This window comes from Aquarana catesbeiana, linkage group LG03, assembly GCF_042186555.1.
Source record: "Aquarana catesbeiana isolate 2022-GZ linkage group LG03, ASM4218655v1, whole genome shotgun sequence".
In the NCBI taxonomy this organism is placed as follows: Eukaryota; Metazoa; Chordata; class Amphibia; order Anura; family Ranidae; genus Aquarana; species Aquarana catesbeiana.
This window is the reverse complement of record NC_133326.1, coordinates 123,899,505-123,917,894: the sequence shown is the minus strand read 5'-3', so window position 1 is coordinate 123,917,894 and position 18,390 is coordinate 123,899,505. Positions and strand designations below refer to the sequence as shown.

At 41.6% G+C, this 18,390-nt stretch overlaps 1 protein-coding gene across 1 annotated transcript in view; it reads right to left on the bottom strand.

Moving 5' to 3' along the window:
- The window catches only part of USP3 (ubiquitin specific peptidase 3), a 63,895-nt gene extending 59,489 nt beyond the window's left edge, over nucleotides 1-4,406 (bottom strand). The window contains exon 1 of the mRNA XM_073619147.1: nucleotides 4,219-4,406. Within this exon, the coding sequence (XP_073475248.1) occupies nucleotides 4,219-4,309 (91 nt within the window). The 5' untranslated portion in view covers nucleotides 4,310-4,406. The remainder of the gene's footprint in view (nucleotides 1-4,218) is intronic.
- Between the last annotated feature and the right edge of the window lie 13,984 nt (nucleotides 4,407-18,390).

Genomic DNA, 18,390 nt, shown 5'->3' with positions numbered 1-18,390 from the left:
ACACAATTACACCACCAACCTGAACCATTGATACAAGGCAGGATGGATCCATGCTTTCATGTTTATGCCAAATTCTGACCCTACCATCTGAATGTCACAGCTGAAATCGAGACTCATCAGACCAGGCAACGTTTTTCCAATCTTCTATTGTCCAAGTTTGGTGAGCTTGTGAGAATTGTAGCCTCCGTTTCCTGTTCTTAGCTGACAGTAGTGGCACCTGGTGCGGTCTTCCGCTGCTGTAGCCCATCTGCTTCAAGGTTCGATGTGTTGTGCGTTCAGAGGTGGTATTCTGCATACCTTGGTTGTAATGAGTGGTTATTTGAGTTACTGTTGCCTTGCTATCATCTCGAACCAGTCTGTCCATTCGCCTCTGACATCAACAAGACATTTTTGTCCACACAACTGCCACTCACTGGATATTTTCTCTTTTTTGGACCATTCTCTGTAAACCCTAGAGATGGTTGTGTGTGAAAATCCCAGTAGATCGCAGTTTTTGTTTTTTGTTTTTTTTTTATTCAGACCAGCCCATCTGGCTCCAACAACCATGCCACATTCAAAGTCACTTAAATCCTTTTTCTTTCCCATTCTGATGCTCACTTTAAACTTCAGCAAGTTGTCTTCACCACATCTAGATGCCTAAATGCATTGTGTTGTGGTCATGTGATTGGCTGTTTAGCAATGTGTGCGTTACCAAGCAATGGAGCAAGCGTGCATAATAAAGTGGCCGGGGAGTGCATCGAACACATAGGAGAATGCAAAAAAAAAAAAAAAATTGTATCTCTTGTCTGCTAGCATCAGGCTGTTTGTGGCATGTCCCAAGGCACTGTGCTGATCCTAGTCATCTAGGGCTTGTTGGGCTCCTATACAAAAAGTGGAGCTGTCATTCACAGCAAACAGGTTTCATCTTTCAAATAAAACAATGAATGTGACAGGTTGCTATAGGCAACAGCCACACTTATACACAAAGGATGTAATAAATAAGCTTCTACCCTGTCCAACGGTCATGTGATATAGATCTATTACTGATAGAGGGCTGCTATTCTGTTTATGTAATGGACATAGAAGGCTGCTTTCTGTAATGGCTACAAATCGTCAATATGCCATTTACTCACAGGATATCCTCCCAACATTGATGATGCTTTTTACTTGCAGGATATCCTCCCAGCAATGATGAAACAACACCATTTGAAAACAGCCGCCTTATAAAGTCTAACCTCACAACTCAGTTATATTAAAGTTTTTTTTTTTTTCACATTTCTGATACCGTATCAGTTTTATTTTTTGTTTTGCTTTCTGTGCCCCAGAGACAAAACTGTATTCAGGTAAAGATCTCTTCAGAGCGATATGAAATCACCTCTAAAGCTAGCCATATCCACAGGCTAAAATAAAAGAAAATCGATCAGGTTCCTCAATCCATGACTATCCCCTGACGACTATTGTATCCTGACAGCCTGTGCCCATGAAGTCAGAATAACCAAACAGTGATTGCAGCTGATTGGCTGCAGTCACTGTCCAGCTGACCATTTTCTGTCCAGCTCCTTTGATTTTCAGATCCCAGTGGTGTCGGCATGGCCTCCCATGGATCGAAATGGCTAAAATTTGATCCCTGCTGTCAGAATACAATAGCACATTGGGGGGAGATCTCTGCATCCACATAGCTTGTGTGGGTGCAGGAAGAATCTCAGTTTTTTTTTTGTTTTGTTTTCAGCCCACTGGTTGAGTTGTTCCCCCCCAACATGTATACTCAGCTTTAGCCTCTGCTTGATCTGCAGTTGCCATGGTGCTGCACACGCAATCAGTTAGGACAACAGATATTTGATGATCTGACAGTTCGGTTGACAGCAAAAGCAAATGTAACAGTTATTTGGCGCATGCCTTAAATTTGACTGTTTTGCGAAATCGTTAGAAATTGGTGGGTAAAAAAAAAAAGAAGAAGAAAAGAAACACAATAAACAGAATAAAAAAAAAAAAAAAAAAAAAAAAAGAGAGAAATTGGTGGGTTTAGTTCTGCTTTAATTGGCTCCTGTGTACATTGGGCCTAGTAAATGTATGTATGAATGTGAGAGGGACCTTAGATTGTAAGCTCCTTGAGGGCAGGGACTTATGTCAATGTACAGTATGTAAAGCGCTTTGTAAAATTATCAACACTATATACATACCTGTGATAAATAAAATACAAACATATTCAACCTAAACTATTAGATTGTAAGCTCTCGGGACCGGGACCCTCCTAACCCTTGCATATTGAATTGTAAAGTTGTTGTACTGTCTCCCTTTATAATGTAAAGCACTGTGTAAACAGTTGGCGTTATATAAATCCTATATGATAATCGTAATAATAAACTGCTGCCATGGCAATTCCAGATCACAGAGGAAAGGGTACCAGACAGGAATGTGGAAGAAAAAGCGACCACTACAAGCAGCCTCGCCCAGACAAATCAGGATTCAGGAACCACAAGCATTGCAGAGAAGGACTTGTAACAATAAAAGAGGCACGTTCCCATGTCGTCACCTCCCCACCGCCATCCTCTGTCCAGACCCACACCTAGGGATTTCCTCGCTTCTCTAGAACAGGAACAAGAACTCAGAGCAGCAGAAAAAACGATGCAGCCTGTGTGATACAAGAAGGAGGACACAAAGGCATGCTGACACTGCCTCTCCTGCTATTAAATAAAAGGAACTTAAAATAAATGCAATATATTTTATTACATAGATTTGTCTGATATGATCTCATACAGACCGCAAGCTTGACAAATTCACTGTACAGGCTACAAAGAAATGAAAAAAAAAATTAAAATTAAAAAAAATTTGACGCATCTCTCATGATGTGACGCCTTTGCTGGCAAATTTTTTTAGAATGGCTTTGGATTAAAATTTAGAAGCGAGTCAGTAACATGACATAGCCAGGACATGATGACCAGTGTGGGTCAGAGAAAGCATAGACAGGGCTGATGACCAATGTAGGATGATACCAGCATGGCATGGACAGGACAGGGCAGATGACCAATGTAGGATGATACCAGCATGGCATAGACAGGGCAGATGATGACCAATGTAGGATGATACCAGCATGGCATGGACAGGGCAGATGATGACCAATGTAGGATGATACCAGCATGGCATAGACAGGACAGGGCGGATGACCAATGTAGGATGATCGCAGTATGGGATAGACAGGACATGATGCCAAGTGTAAGATGATTCCAGCATGGCATAGATAGGACATGATGCCAAGTGTAAGATGATGCCAGCGTGGCATGGCCAGGACATTATCACCATTGTAAGATGATCCCAGAATGGCGTGGACAGGGCATGATGCTTAGTGTAAGATGATCCCAGTATGGCACAGACAGGACATAATGCCCAGTGTAGGATGATCCTAGCCTGGCATAGATAGGACATGATGCCCAGTGTAGGATGATCCTAGCCTGGCATAGATAGGACATGATGCCCAGTGTAGGATGATCCCAGCCTGGCATAGATAGGACATGATGCCCAGTGTAGGATGATCCCAGCCTGGCATAGATAGGACATGATGCCCAGTGTAGGATGATCCCAGCCTGGCATAGATAGGACATGATGCCCAGTGTAGGATGATCCCAGCCTGGCATAGATAGGACATGATGCCCAGTGTAGGATGATCCCAGCCTGGCATAGATAGGACATGATGCCCAGTGTAGGATGATCCCAGCCTGGCATAGATAGGACATGATGCCCAATGTAGGATGATCCCAGCCTGGCATAGATAGGACATGATGCCCAGTGTAGGATGATCCCAGCCTGGCATAGAAAGGACATGATGCCCAGTGTAGGATGATCCCAGCCTGGCATAGACAGAACTGATGAGTGCAGGATGCCCAGCACCCCATCCCCCGCACACACAATGGCAGGCCCTATCCATGCAGTCTATGGGAGGGCTGGGTGCACGTGTTTGGAGGGAGGCTTTGTTGTTGTCAGCCTCCTCTAGGTGCAGGCACTGTAATAGCGGCTTCCATTTCTCTTTCAGGGTAGACACAGCAAAAGCTGCATATATATAACAAGCTTTACACAGCCACAAGGCTCCCCAGTGCTCACTGTATCCGGGCTCTCCCTGCCCTTAACAATAACAATTCCCCCACTAGGCCGCGCCCGGAGCCGGGGACTTTCCTGAGCACCACAGGCAGGCGGCGCTGCGTCCCTCCTACGGGCGGAGCGCGGGGAGGAGGAAACCACACTCACCGCTGCAGCACCACGAAGAGGGGCAGCCGCTGGGGAAGGCAGCGGAGTCCGGAGCAATGCAAACACTGGTCGTAAGGTGCGGGCACTCCATGTCTGGGCGGAGGGACACTGCTGCCTAAGACGTATCACACCGAGCCGGAACTTCTTCCACCATGGGAACCATAGGGCGGGGCATTGCGACGTCAGCTCGGACTGCTCCGCCCATTGCATCCTCCCGGTGGTTTCCCTGGTAACTTGCCCACATAGCGTGATGATAATAAAAAGTGGAGACTGTATGATGCAGAAGGTGGCTTCTTATTCGGCCAAGCTTCTTATTCGATTGCATAAGGTGGCTCCTTATTCACTTCAGCTCCGGAAGGTTTTACCCCCCTTCATGACCAGGCCATTTTTTGAGATATGCACTGCGTTAATTTAACTGACAATTGCGCGGTCGTGCGACACTGTACTCAAATAAAATTGATGTCCTTTTTTTCCACAAATAGAGCTTTCTTTTGGTGGTATTTGATCACCTCTGTGTTTTTATTTTTTCTACAAAAAAAGACAGACAATTTTGAAATAAAAACAAATATTTTTTATTTTCTGCTATAAAACATTTCTAATAAAAAAATCTAATTTTCTTCATCAGTTTAGGTCTATATGTATTCTGCTACATGTTTTTGGTGAAAAAAATCCCAATAAGTGTATATTATTATTATTATTATTATTATTCAGGATTTATATAGCGCCAACAGTTTACGCAGCGCTTTACAATATAAAAGGGAGACAATACAGTTATAATATAATACAATACAATAGGATTAAGAGGGCCCTGCTCAGAAGAGCTGTATATCGATTGGTTTGCTCAAAAGTTATAACGTCTACAAACTGCGGGAGAGATTTAGGGACTTTTTATTTTTTTAGTCTTTTTTATTAATAACGGCGGTGATCAGTGATTTTTAGCGGAATTGTGGCGGACAAATCTGACACTACACTTTTTAAGGACCAGTGACACCAATACAGTGATCAGTGCTAAAACAATGCACTGGCACTATATAAATGACACTGACAGGGAAGGGGTTAACATCAGGGGTGATCAAAGGGTTAAAGCGGGGGTCCACCTATCTATCTTTTTTTTTTTTTTTTTTAGTTCATTTACAAACTTTTCTTCTCAGCATTACATACTCACATATTGTGTGTAATATGTCCACCTGTGTCAGATTTCATTGGAAAGAATAACTTATATTATTCACTGCAGGCGGTTTCCATCTTCATTGTGGGCATTTGAAGCCCACAAGCATTTATTTCCTGGATGTGGTGAATGCTGTGCTCCCAGCATTCACCGCTCATTCCCGCACATGCTCAGTGGCATCCTGGGAAGCCTGAGACTAACTCCCAGGAGTCTGGGAGAAGCTAGAAACACGCCTACTCCCGCGGGAGGAGAACCAGGAAGTGCAAAGAAGAATAGAAAAATAAAAGGTAATTACAGCAATTTAAATTTTTTTAAACGGCATGTCAGCATCTAGGCAAGGAAGAGAATACATACAGATATTGTTCAAAATTTGGGTGGAACCCCGCTTTAAATGTGTTCCCTGTGTGCTTTCTAACTGTAGGGGGAGTGCTTTGACTAAAGGAAAGCAGAGATCCATGTTTCTGCTTAGCAGAAACATGAAATCTCCATTTTCCTTTCTGGCAGAACAGCGGTCTGCCTTGTTTACATAGGCAGACCGCTGTTCTGCCTCTCTACGATCAATCCCCGGGTTCCCGGCGGCCTTCGCGGATTGGCCCACTGATTGGCTCAGAATGTGTCCAATCACAGCGGAAGCAGGGCTCCAGCGGTGCGCGCGCACGTCCGACAGCCAAAGACGAGAATGATGTACAGGTACGTGATTTTGCGCAGTGAATGTACGTGGGGCGGTCCTTAAGCGGTTATTCGGCCAGCTTCTTATTCAGGTTGGATCTTCATTCACAAAAGTGATTATTTACTAAACAATCATCTGCACCACTTTCTTACTGGGCACTTAAACCCCCTTCCTGCCCAGACCAATTTTTAGCTTTCAGCGCTGTTATACTTTGAATGACAATTGCGCGGTCATGCTACACTGTACTCAAATGACATTTTTATCATATTTTTCACAGAAATGGAGCTTTCTTTTGGTGGTATTTGATCACCTCTACGGTTTTTATTTTTTGCGCTATAAACAAAAGAAGAGCGACAAGTTTGAAAAAAAAAAAAAAGACAATATTTTTAACTTTTTGCTATCATAAATATCCCAATTTGAAAAAAAAAAAAATTTCCTCAGTTTAGGCCAATATGTATTCTTCTACATATTTTTGGTAAAAAAATCGCAATAAGCATATATTTATTGGTTTGCGCAAAAGTTATAGTGTCTACAAAATAGGGGATAGATTTATGGCATTTTTATTATTTTTTTTTTCAATAGTAATGGCGGCGATCTGCAATTTTTATCATGACTATGACATTGCGGTGGACACATCGGACACTTTTGACACCATTTTGTATAAATGTCACTGGCAGGGAAGGGGTTAACACAAGGGGGCGATCAAGGGGTTAACTGTGTGTCCTAGGGAGTGATTCTAACTGTAGGGGGAGGGGACTCACAAGGGGTGGAGACCGATCAGTGTTCCTCTGTACTGGGAACACATGATCGGTCTCCTCTCACCTGAAAGGATGTGGATCTGTGTGTTTACACACACAGATCCACGGTCCTGCTCAGTTAACGGGCAATCGCGGGTGCCCGGCGGACATCGCGGCCGCCGGGCACGCGCATCGGGTCCCAAGTGATGCAACGCGCGCGCCCCCCAGACGGCCGGGAAGCCCAGGACATCATATGACACTTGGCAGGATGGGAAGTGGTTAATCACCACTTGGGTTTTTATTTCTTGCTAAACAAACAAAAAAAGACAGAAATTAAAAAAAAAAAAAAAAAAGTTTCATAGTTTGGGGGGGCACATGGGGGGGCAGGGACAAAAGTAGGGGGGGCAACTATAAAATGCATCTCTCTCTCTCTCTCTCTCTCTCTCTCTCTCTCTCTCTATATATATATATATATATATATATATATATATCCTGGGGCCCTTTACTACGATCCCACCACGGCCCTTTCACATATTCTGCAGTGAGCTCCCTTCCTACTGTATTGGCTCCCCCCCCAGGGTAGCAGAAAACAAGAGATATATGTCACCAGCATACCAAGAAAATATAAGGGTCCAAAGCAGTGGGAGAACTATCATGGTTGCAAAGGTTGTCTTGCCACCGGGCCCTGGTGTTCTGCCACTGTGGGGTTCCCCAGCCTCCTCTTGCTGTCCTGCCCCTGCTATTGATAGCGCTGGTCTGGCATCTTTTGGAATTTACAGGCTGGTTCTCCTGTCCTAAGGACGGGAGAAATCAGTCTGTTTTTTCAGTAACTGAGAGTCCTGGTGGAGTCCTTCCTGCAACTCGCTCTTCTCCCTGCCAATAAGGATGCAGGGGAAGGAGCAGATCGGGCGGCTGTGGTTGTGTGAGTGCTCGCATTATGCAGTGTCAAATCACCCGCAGGAGCTGACTGGGGGCGCTCTCCCTCTTAGACATTGCCTTTTTGTAAAAAAAAAAAAAAAAAAAAAATTTTTAGGGGGGTGGGTATCGGCACATGGTGGGGCACAGCAAAATGTTGGGGGGTCAGGGCCCCCTCTGCCCCCCCCCCCCCAGAGATGTCATTGATTTGGCCCGAGCCAAGTGATAAAAATCGTAAAATGTGGCAACATGACAGCCATTCATTTCAATGGGAAATTTTGTATAAGAAGCCAAGCTCTTCCTATATGAAAACCATCTTGGCACACCCAAATTCCACTTGTTTTATACTCATTAGGCATTCTACTATATAGAAAAGTTCAATTTGGCCCGAGCCAAGTGATATAAATCATGAAATATGGCACCAAACTTGGCACCCTGACAGCCATGCATTATAATAGAAATTCCGAATAAGAAGCGAAGCAATTCCTATACGAAAACCATCTTGGCTCACCCAGATGTGACTGTTTTACTTAATGTCATATCCTTTATGTTAAAAATACAAATGAAACAAACTGTACAAATAATTATCCTTTCATTTGTTTCATAATTTGGAGTTTGGACTGTGGCGCCAAAACGTAATCAAAATATTAAATGCATAAATGATTACATTACAATAATTGTCATGCAGAGTAGCCTCCAGGCCCTGATCAATTTAATTTACATGGCCAGATTCATATTTTGGCCACCCCCAGCTCGTGTCCTTAACCTCTACTACGGATGTAGGGAAAGGACCCCTGTGCTGTGTAAAGGCTGCAACATAAAATGCCTTTCAGTGTCAGACAGAGATATCGGTCATGGAGCAGAAGCATAGTCTGTGTAAAATGCACCATTGTTGTTATTGCTGTTGTTGTATCTTGTTAAAACAACGGCAGTTAGGCAGAGAAGATGAATGCATGGTGCCCCTCTATAGAGGGCACCTATAGGCGCGTGCCTACTCTGCCTAATTGGACACTAATGCCAATCCATGGATGCAGCACTCCTGCATGTTATATAACCCGCCCCTGTAATGTCTGTATACATGTCCATGTCTGTATACATTTTATGCATCCCAGTGCTAAGAAGACATGTGCACACTGTAAAACTTTGCTTCAGATGAAAGGCTTTGTCTGAAAAATCATTTTCTTTAGTTGTTGACTAAATCCATTTATACATGTTTTGGACTTTGACTAAATGAATTTGTCAAAAAACAGAATGCATTGCACATTGGTCAAGCTGTGGGAGAGCAAGCACTGGCACTGCCAGTAGGGTTGCCACCTTTTGTTCAAGCTAGAGCCAAACACTCTAGCGCTGTAGTGCAAAACCTACCGTAACCCTTTCACTGGGTTCACACTCGTGCGATCACAGACATCACATGCGATTAACACCGCATTGCTGTGCAGATTCAGGTGAGATGCGGGAACCCGCACAAGATGAAATGAAATGAAAAACACATTCACTGTTAGAAGTTTTTGTTTGAGAACATTTTTCATCAAAAATGTTGGTTGATTTGAACCCATTAACTATTAGAAAATTGAACAAACAATTTTTTTTAAAGAAATTCTAACTGTGTATAATTTACTGTGGGACACATGGCATTATGCTATAAGCCAGATTTTAAAGAAAAGTTGACCACTTCCATGTGGTCTATACTCATGTGTGTCCTGCCATGTCTAGATCTGAACCAGATTTAGATAAGTGAGTGTAATAATGACATTGTCCTGCTTTTTTGGTGTCTAGTCCACTATCTGTTCTACTATCTATAAGTTTGCTGAATGATGTATATTATAATTTATAGTTACATTGTGTCATTTTCAGGGGGTATGGACTGCATCCGACTTGGGGAAACAACTATTGAATATTCAAGTGATTTTAGGTTCTACATGACAACTAAACTCAGAAATCCACATTATCTGCCTGAATTGGCAATTAAAGTCTCTCTGTTAAACTTCATGATCACCCCTGAGGGTCTGGAAGACCAGTTACTTGGGATCGTTGTGGCGAAAAAAAGGTTGGTACTAGTAAAAGGATATATACAGTATATGGATATAGATTAACCGTGTTGCTTGTTGAAGTAAGGGAGCATTTTTGTCTAGTTTTAAAACATTGATTAAGTAGCATGAAATGAGAATCTCAACACTGTTTTACAGAGCTGAAGCAGTATTGGGATGAACCCCAAAAATATCTTGCAGATTAATATATCCAGCATGATATACCAAGCATAAATCCAGTGTACTCCACTGGGATAACTCAGCTCTTTATAGGAGAAGGGGGCTGACCTAGCGCCAGAATGACAGGGAAAAGTGCATTTTGTTTTCTTGTGCATTTTACTTGCATTTGACATACGTTTGAGACACTTTATTGTTGGGTGCATTTTACCTCCTTTTGACCACCAGTTGACCTGCTTCTAAGCTTCTAAGCTTCCATGCTCCCATTGACTTGTACAAAGAGATAGGAAATGCTGACATGAACAAAAGCCCAATAACTCAGGCCTTAACAATGGTTTTATGAGCCTGACATTGCAGTACAGTGGTTTAAATATTGTTCCTTCATGGGGGAGGAGCTGCTACCCAAGATGGCCGCTGAGTAAACCAGACGGGTAGACACGCTGACATGCTGCTGAGACCGAAGACGCTGTGAGCTGGCGGACTGCGGGGAGCTGACACATAGCTGCGGTCTGTCCCATTAAATACGGATATCATATTAAAACAAAAAAAGGGAGGATCGCGGATTAAAGCCCTACCTGTGGAGTGCCGAGTAAGGGACCGGAGACCGGACTGCGGGAAGGCGCATAGCCATACGGGTGACTGACGGGTCTGCACACGCAGACGGCAGATCCGGCAGTGACGGCTCGTTAGTGGGAGCGCGCAACGCGGGAAGGTTCCAGGGCTCGAGCCGGCAGTGATCCAGGAGGAGTAGGAGATCTCAACATCTTGCCAAGTAAGACAAGGAGAATAGTATCAGACAAGATTATCAGTACGGGGAACTGGTAAGATGAATAAATGAGCCAGAATTGTAACTGTGTGGATATACTATACATGATACCTACAGCTGATATATAGGAAGTTTGTGGTAACCCTCATAGTTTAAAAGACTGACAATTCTGGTTGGATTCTGCCTGTAATCATATGCTAGCTGATTATATGGCCTTGTCTGTGTGGCTTGTGAGAGTTGTGCTCAAACTAATGGCCAAAGGAAGATAAGCAATACATATAATTAAATTACACTATAAATCGTAAGCTGACCTGGAGGAGAAGTGACGAGAAAGAGATACGAGAAGGACAAGTAATCCAAGATAGTGGCAACATCTGATATCACTCCCTTATAACATATATTAAAGAGCAGAAAAGGGGGGTTTTTTTAACCCTTGGACTACATATAAGTCCTGATAGTGTAGGTGGTTGGAAGGTGTAACGCAAAGGGAGGGGGTGTGTAAAAATCAGTAAAAGATACATCGCTATGGCGCCTAAAAAGGGAAATAAAACACCGCAACCCCAGAAGAATAAGAAAGATAAGGAAGAAAATAAAAGTAAAAACCCCACTGGGTCACAAACTACACAAACGGCAGATATCAAGGAGATATTTCAACAATTACAGCTACAATCTCCCCGCGCAATACAAGCCTTACAAACGCCACAGGATATCTCAGACATAGCAGAAATCTCGGGGGGATCCAGATCTTCAGGGGAAATTCAACCCCAGCACCCCAGAAGTAGCTCACTAATAGATACCACAGGCTCGGGTAGTGATCCAAAAGAAGTGGAAAAAGAGAATTGGGACATGAGAAAATATATCCAATCCCTGCCAACTAGGGAAGATATGGACCAATATGTGTTTAGATTGGAGAACTTATATAAAAAGGAGGTGCTTGAGCTTAAGGTGTCTATTAAAAACACACAAGAAAAAACAGCCACGTTAGACACTAAACTTTCGAATGTCGAGCAGGAATCAATGAAACTAAAAGCAAATATACATAAACAAGAAAGGCAAATTCATCACCTAATTAACAGCATCGACGAGCAAGAAAATAGAAGTAGGAGATCTAATATTAGAATAAGAGGATTAAAAGAGGAAGTGGGGGCTAAAGAGCTAATAAATACCCTACAAAAGATCTTCCAAGAGTTAATTCCGGGGATAGAAGTAAAGGAACTGATAATCGATCAGGCCCATAGAACAGCAGGAATAAGAAGATTGGATCCTAACAAGACACGGGATGTCATTTGCAAGATGCATTATGTGCATATAAAAGACAGGATTATGCATGCTGCACGTTTAAAGAATGTTATTCTATTTGAAGGGGCCCCAATACAATTCTTTCAGGACCTGTCCAAATTTACTTTAGACCGTAGAAGAGCGTTAAAACCCCTAGTGGAACAACTAAAGAAGAGTAATCTCCAGTATAGATGGAAATTCCCATTCCAACTACAAGCACAGAAAGAAGGACATATTGCTGTATTTAGAGATCTAGAGGACCTGCCGCAGTTTGTGTCAACCCTCAGTTTGCCAGAGATAGAATTACCGGACTGGCCTATCCCATATATAAAAATGTATAGATAAATCCAGGGGGAGGGTTTTTTTTTTTTTTTTTTCTCCTCTTCTTTTTTTTCTCTCTTTTTTTTTTTGGTTGAGGAGGGTGGTAGGGGGAGGATGAGTCCCTAATATTATTTGTTGGGGGGAGCAGAAGAGAAAGAAAAAAAAAAAAAAGGAAAAATTTTTTTTTTTTCCGTATATATACAGGAGTACAAAGATTTTCTCCATATTTGTTGTGGCCACCTCTTGTCCGAATTGAATAGAGATGAAGGATTTTGTTTTATAGTCAATGCATTTGCTTAATCACTGTATCAAAGATGATGGGTATGTGTGAGGGTAGGGGGTTTGGGTGTGGGGGGGTTGGGTTTTTTTTTTTTTTTTTCATATGAATATATATGAGCACAAAGATTTTCACCACATTTGTTTTGGCCACTTGTGGTCCATATTGAATATTTTATTATTAGCTCATGCATTTTCTTCACCACTGTATTAAAGATGATAGGTATGTGTGAGGGTAGGCTGTTTGGGCGATGGGGGGGTAGGGATGGCGTTTTTTTTTTTTTTTTTTGATACACTTTGCACACTGTTAGTCTTACACTTAATGGTGTATGTATATGATAGGGGGGAGGTGTGGGGTGACCCCCCCCCCACCCCCCCTTTTTTTCTTTTTTTTATACAAATATACATGAGCACAAAGATCTTCACCATATTTGTTCTGGCCACTCGTGTTCCATATTGAATATTTTATTATTAGTTTATGCATTTGCTTTACCACTGTATTAAAGATGACGGGTATGTGTGAGGGTTGGGGGTTTGGGTGACGGGGGGGGTTGGGGTGGGTTTTTTTTTTTTTTGGTATATCAATACAAGAGGATATGTCAGATTCATGATTATAGGTTTTTCACAGATGATGGTTTTAATATTTAATAGTAGCACTGATGATGAGGGTATTTTTGTTGTGATAACATTATGCATAATATTAGTTTTTGCACTGAATGATGTACGCATGTGAGAGGGGGTAAGTAGGGGGATCCCCCCTCCCCCTTTTTTTTTTTTTTTTTTTTTTTTTTTTTTTTTATTTTTTGTTTGTCTCGATTTGTATATAGAAACGCATAGGTTTTGGTGATAATTTTGAGCACCAACATTGGTCAAAAGTAAGATGTAATGGTTTGTTTTTGTATAGGGATAAGCACTGTACTAAATATTACGCGTTAGACGATAGGGTATAGGGGGAGGTGGAGGTTTTTCCCCCCCCTCCCCTCCTTTTTTTTTTTTTTTTTTTTTATATCTCTCTCTCCCCCCCTTTATTTAGGTATGGCTTATTTAGGCCATTAAGATAGTATGTATATGCTTAAACATGATATAGACTGACATAGATATGATATCGGTGAAGTTTATTATCCTCTATGAAAGTTTGTTCTCTCCCGTAACCATCGGAACCAACCAGACAAGGGGAAATATAAGGGATTAAAAAGGTTTATAATACACAAAAAATTCAGCGTGTAGCCACCGACTGGTGGGCGGTAATTCGAGGGTACGCTCCGTTCCCCCTAGTATAGGGAACTTACGTTAAAGTAAGATAGACTGTTTATAAGTCAATTAGGTACAAATTGGTGTGTGTGTGGTGGGTGGGGGTGGGTAGGATAGTTCTTGGGGGGTTAATTTTTGAATTTTCTTTTTTTTTTTTTTTTTCTTTCCCCTTGTGGGTCCAGTTCCCGTAAGCCTTGATTAGTAATGAATATATGTTCCTATAATATTAGGGGTCTCAACTCGACATCAAAAAGATCACAGGTGCTATATTCTCTTCACAAACAAAAGGTGGGGATCATCTTCTTTCAGGAGACGCATTTCCGGTCGGATCATATTCCTAACCTACGAAATAAATATTACACCACTTGGTTCCATGATTCCTATGGGTATTCTAAATCGAGAGGGGTATCTATCGCAATCCATAGAACAATTCCAATTCAACTGCTAGAGGAATGGCGCAATAGGGATGGTAGAGCAATACTACTTAAGCTTAATATATATGGCCAAAAATACACATTGATAAACATATACCTACCTAATCAAAACCAGATCAAAGTAGGCTTACAACTGATTAATCAGCTGTTGGATAAAGCAGAAGGTATAATAATAGTCGGGGGTGATTTCAACTTCGTTATGGATGGAGGGATTGACACCACAGCACCAACGATAGTGCAGTGTAGTAAAGATAAGAGGAAATTTAAGGATTTATTGGCTAAACGTCAATTGGTGGATATCTGGCGGTTACTGCACCCAACTGAGAAGAACTTCACATTTTACTCTAAGGTGCATGGATCATACCACCGTATAGATTTTTTCCTAATAAATCAGAGAGGGATAAATGCCATTCTCGCGGCAGAAATAGGCAACTCAATATGGTCCGATCACGCACCCGTGTTTTTAAAAGTAGGCTTACATACGGGGGAGAACAGTAGGGGTAACTGGCGTCTTAACGATAATTTACTGTATAACGAGATGTGTGTAGAAGAAATAAGAAAAGCAATAACGGACTTTGCTGCTGACCATATTGGAGATATTACATCACGGCCTACACAATGGGAAGCATTGAAATGTGTGCTACGAGGCTTATTTATAAAACATGGGTCTAGATTGAAAAAACAGAAAAGCTGTAGAATTACTCAATTATTTAAAGAAATAGTGACGGCAGAAACACAACATAAACAAAGCCTAACGAGGGAAACACTATTGATAGTAACAGAATTAAAGGCAGAACTGCAAATATTATTGAATGAAAAGACGCTGTATGTTAGAGATAAAAATCGAGCCCTATTTTATCAGCAGGGCAACAAGCCAGGTAAACTACTGGCAAGGGCCCTAAAAAACAGAAGCACTACACTACCCATTGCCAAAATAAAGTCAGCGGATGGAGACATGAGATATGATCCAAAAGGGATTCTAAAAGAATTTCAAATATTTTTTACAGAGCTGTATAATATTCCTAATGGGAAGATGTATGGCAACCCTGAGATGGCCCAGCAAAAAATACAACAGTACATTAAGGAAACTGCAATCCCGACTTTAACATCCTCAGAGTCAAGCCAGCTTGATTGTGATTTCTCTATGGAAGAAATACAAAGAGTAATTGACTCATTAGTACCCGGGAAAAGCCCAGGACCGGACAGATTTACCCCTGGGTTCTATAAGACATTCAAAACGGAACTTATGCCTATAATGAAACAGACATTTAATGCAGTTTCCATGGCAGTACCTTTTGGTTCTCAGAGTATGCAGGCTTATATTACCCTCGTACCAAAAATGGATAAAGACCATACCCTATGTGGGAATTATAGGCCGATATCTCTGACAAACCTTGATCTCAGAATATACTCCAAAATCATCGCCAATAGACTTACCCCTATAATACCTCGTTATATCCATCTGGACCAGGTGGGATTCGTTAAAGGGAGAGAAGCCAGGGACAATACCCTGAAAACGCTTACTCTAATGGAATATTTACAGAGAGGCTCCATCCCATCCTGCTTGTTAGCAATAGACGCTGAAAAAGCTTTTGACAGGGTGGGATGGAGCTTTCTCAAAGAGACCCTTATACAGTGGGGGCTGGGAACTGTAATGATAGACAAGATAATGACCTTGTATCAACATCCAACAGCCAAGATCCGGGCGAATAGTAACCTATCCGGAGAAATAATAATAGCAAATGGAACCAGACAAGGCTGCCCACTGTCCCCAATACTATATATATTAATTATGGAACACTTATTAAATGCTATTAGGGCGAATAAAGATATACAAGGTATAAGAGTGGGGGATACAGAATACAAGCTGTCTGTCTATGCAGACGACATCTTGATGTATGTCACAAACCCGTTGATAACACTACCAAACCTCATAAGGGAATTTAATCGCTTTGGCATCTTGAGTAATTTCAAAGTCAACTATAATAAATCTGAGGCAATGAATATCAATATGACTAGAAGTATGGTGGAATTGCTCAAGAAGGACTTCCCCTTTAGATGGCAGGAAAAGGCTATTAAATATCTGGGCACTTATATCCCTACGGATTTAAAGAAATTAGAAGAGTATAACTATGTCCCGATGTTGCAAAAAATAACAAAAACTCTACAGCAATATAACAGGGGTACCTTCTCATGGTTGGGTAGGGTAAACGTCATAAAAATGGACATACTCCCAAAAATACTGTACATACTACAAACGATCCCCGTGTTTCCTGTATTGGGTTTTTTGAAAAAGGTTTCCAGGATTATTGGACAATTTGTATGGGCAGGCAAGACCCCCAGAATTAGTAGAAAAGTGCTAAATAAGACCAAAGCAAATGGGGGCCTATCCCTCCCTGACATAGCAGTATATCTTAAGGCGGTAATGGTCACTAGGCTAGTGGACTGGTTCCATAATAGGAACAAAAAACAGTGGGTGGGACTGGAGGAAGAGATTACAGGGTTGAAACTGAAATCTCTGCCATGGATCAAAAGGATATATAGCTCACCGTATGGCTATACACCCTTCTTAGTGACCTCAACAATGAAAGCGTGGGACATTCTGATTAAAATGGGGCGTGTCTCCACCTTTAGAGGACCCATGACCCCTCTCTTTGACAACCCAGAATTCCCGCTTTCACTCGGGGTAAAATCATTCCTTAAATGGTACAGTCATGAGGATACAAAGGTAATAGAAACACTGGTGGGAAATAAGGTTCTTCCTCTAGAGTCCATGGGGGAGGAACATAGAAAAGATTGGTTGAAATATGGATTATTCCAAAAGTATGTTATATCCCTGTTCAAAGAAGCAGAAATAACCAGACCTCTAACGGCGCTAGAAGAAATCTTTATTCAAGCTGAAAGACCCTCGCACGTGCTATCGAAAGTATATAAAATCTTAATTGAGGACGGCCAGGAGTTGGAGTTACCATATATTAAGAAGTGGGAAGAGGAACTGGGGATGGAGATCCCCAGGAAGGAATGGGAAAAAGCCTTAGCAGTCACGCACAAACTCTCTGTTTCAACTAAACATCAAGAAAGAAACTATAAGATTTTAGCTAGATGGTATAAGTGCCCCGTAGACCTCTATAGGATAAGCCCTACGAATAAAGAAGTATGCTGGAGGTGTCAGGAAAGTCGTGGTACAATGTCCCATATTTGGTACTATTGCTCTAAAATCCTTCCATTCTGGCAGAAAATTTTCGAAATTTTTAGGGCCATGACAGCGAGGGAAATATATCCAGATATACAAATGGCAGTATTATCCATGATCCCCGGATCAATGAGAAGTATAAAGAAAGGCCCATTTAATTATTTCCTAACGGCTGCCCGTACGTGTATAGCCAGAAAATGGAAATGTACAGATGCACCCTCTATGGTAGAGTGGGAGTGTGAGATGACGGAGATGCGGACCCTGGAAGAAAGAAAGGTGAGAGAGGAAGGATCCAATAAACAGATTAAACGGACAACGGATATTTGGAAGGGGTGGGTAATATATAGCGCCTCGGCAGAATTACTATGTGATCCATAGGAGGCTAGGTACCCTTAGGGACATGGGAATATGTGCCCCTCCCTTTTTTTTTTTTTTTTGTTTTTTTTTTTTTTTGTTTTGTGGGTTAGGTATGAATGGCATAGTATGATTAATTGGATGGGATCGACTGTTAGGATGTTTGATGTTCGAGCATAGGCGATCAGTGATGGATTAGAGCATAGTAAATAATCATTACCTATGGTGTTTATGTGTTCTTAGTATGATTGTTTTTATTATTGTAGGTGTTGTATGTTAAAAATGAAAATTGTTTGAATAAATAAAGATATTGAAAAAAAAAAATATTGTTCCTTCATTATAGACCAGAGCTTGAAGAAGAGAGGAATGCGCTGATCTTATAATCGGCTGCTAATAAAAAGCAGCTAAAGGAAATTGAAGACAAAATACTGGAGACCTTACAGTCCTCAGAGGGAAACATCTTGGAAGATGAGAGTGCCATCAAGATCTTAGACTCTGCCAAGATCATGTCCAATGAGGTTGCCAAAAAGCAACAGGTTAGCATTAATTAATGGAAACCTGTAGTGGTAAGAAAATGGACGCTGACATTATTGATCTGTCCCCCT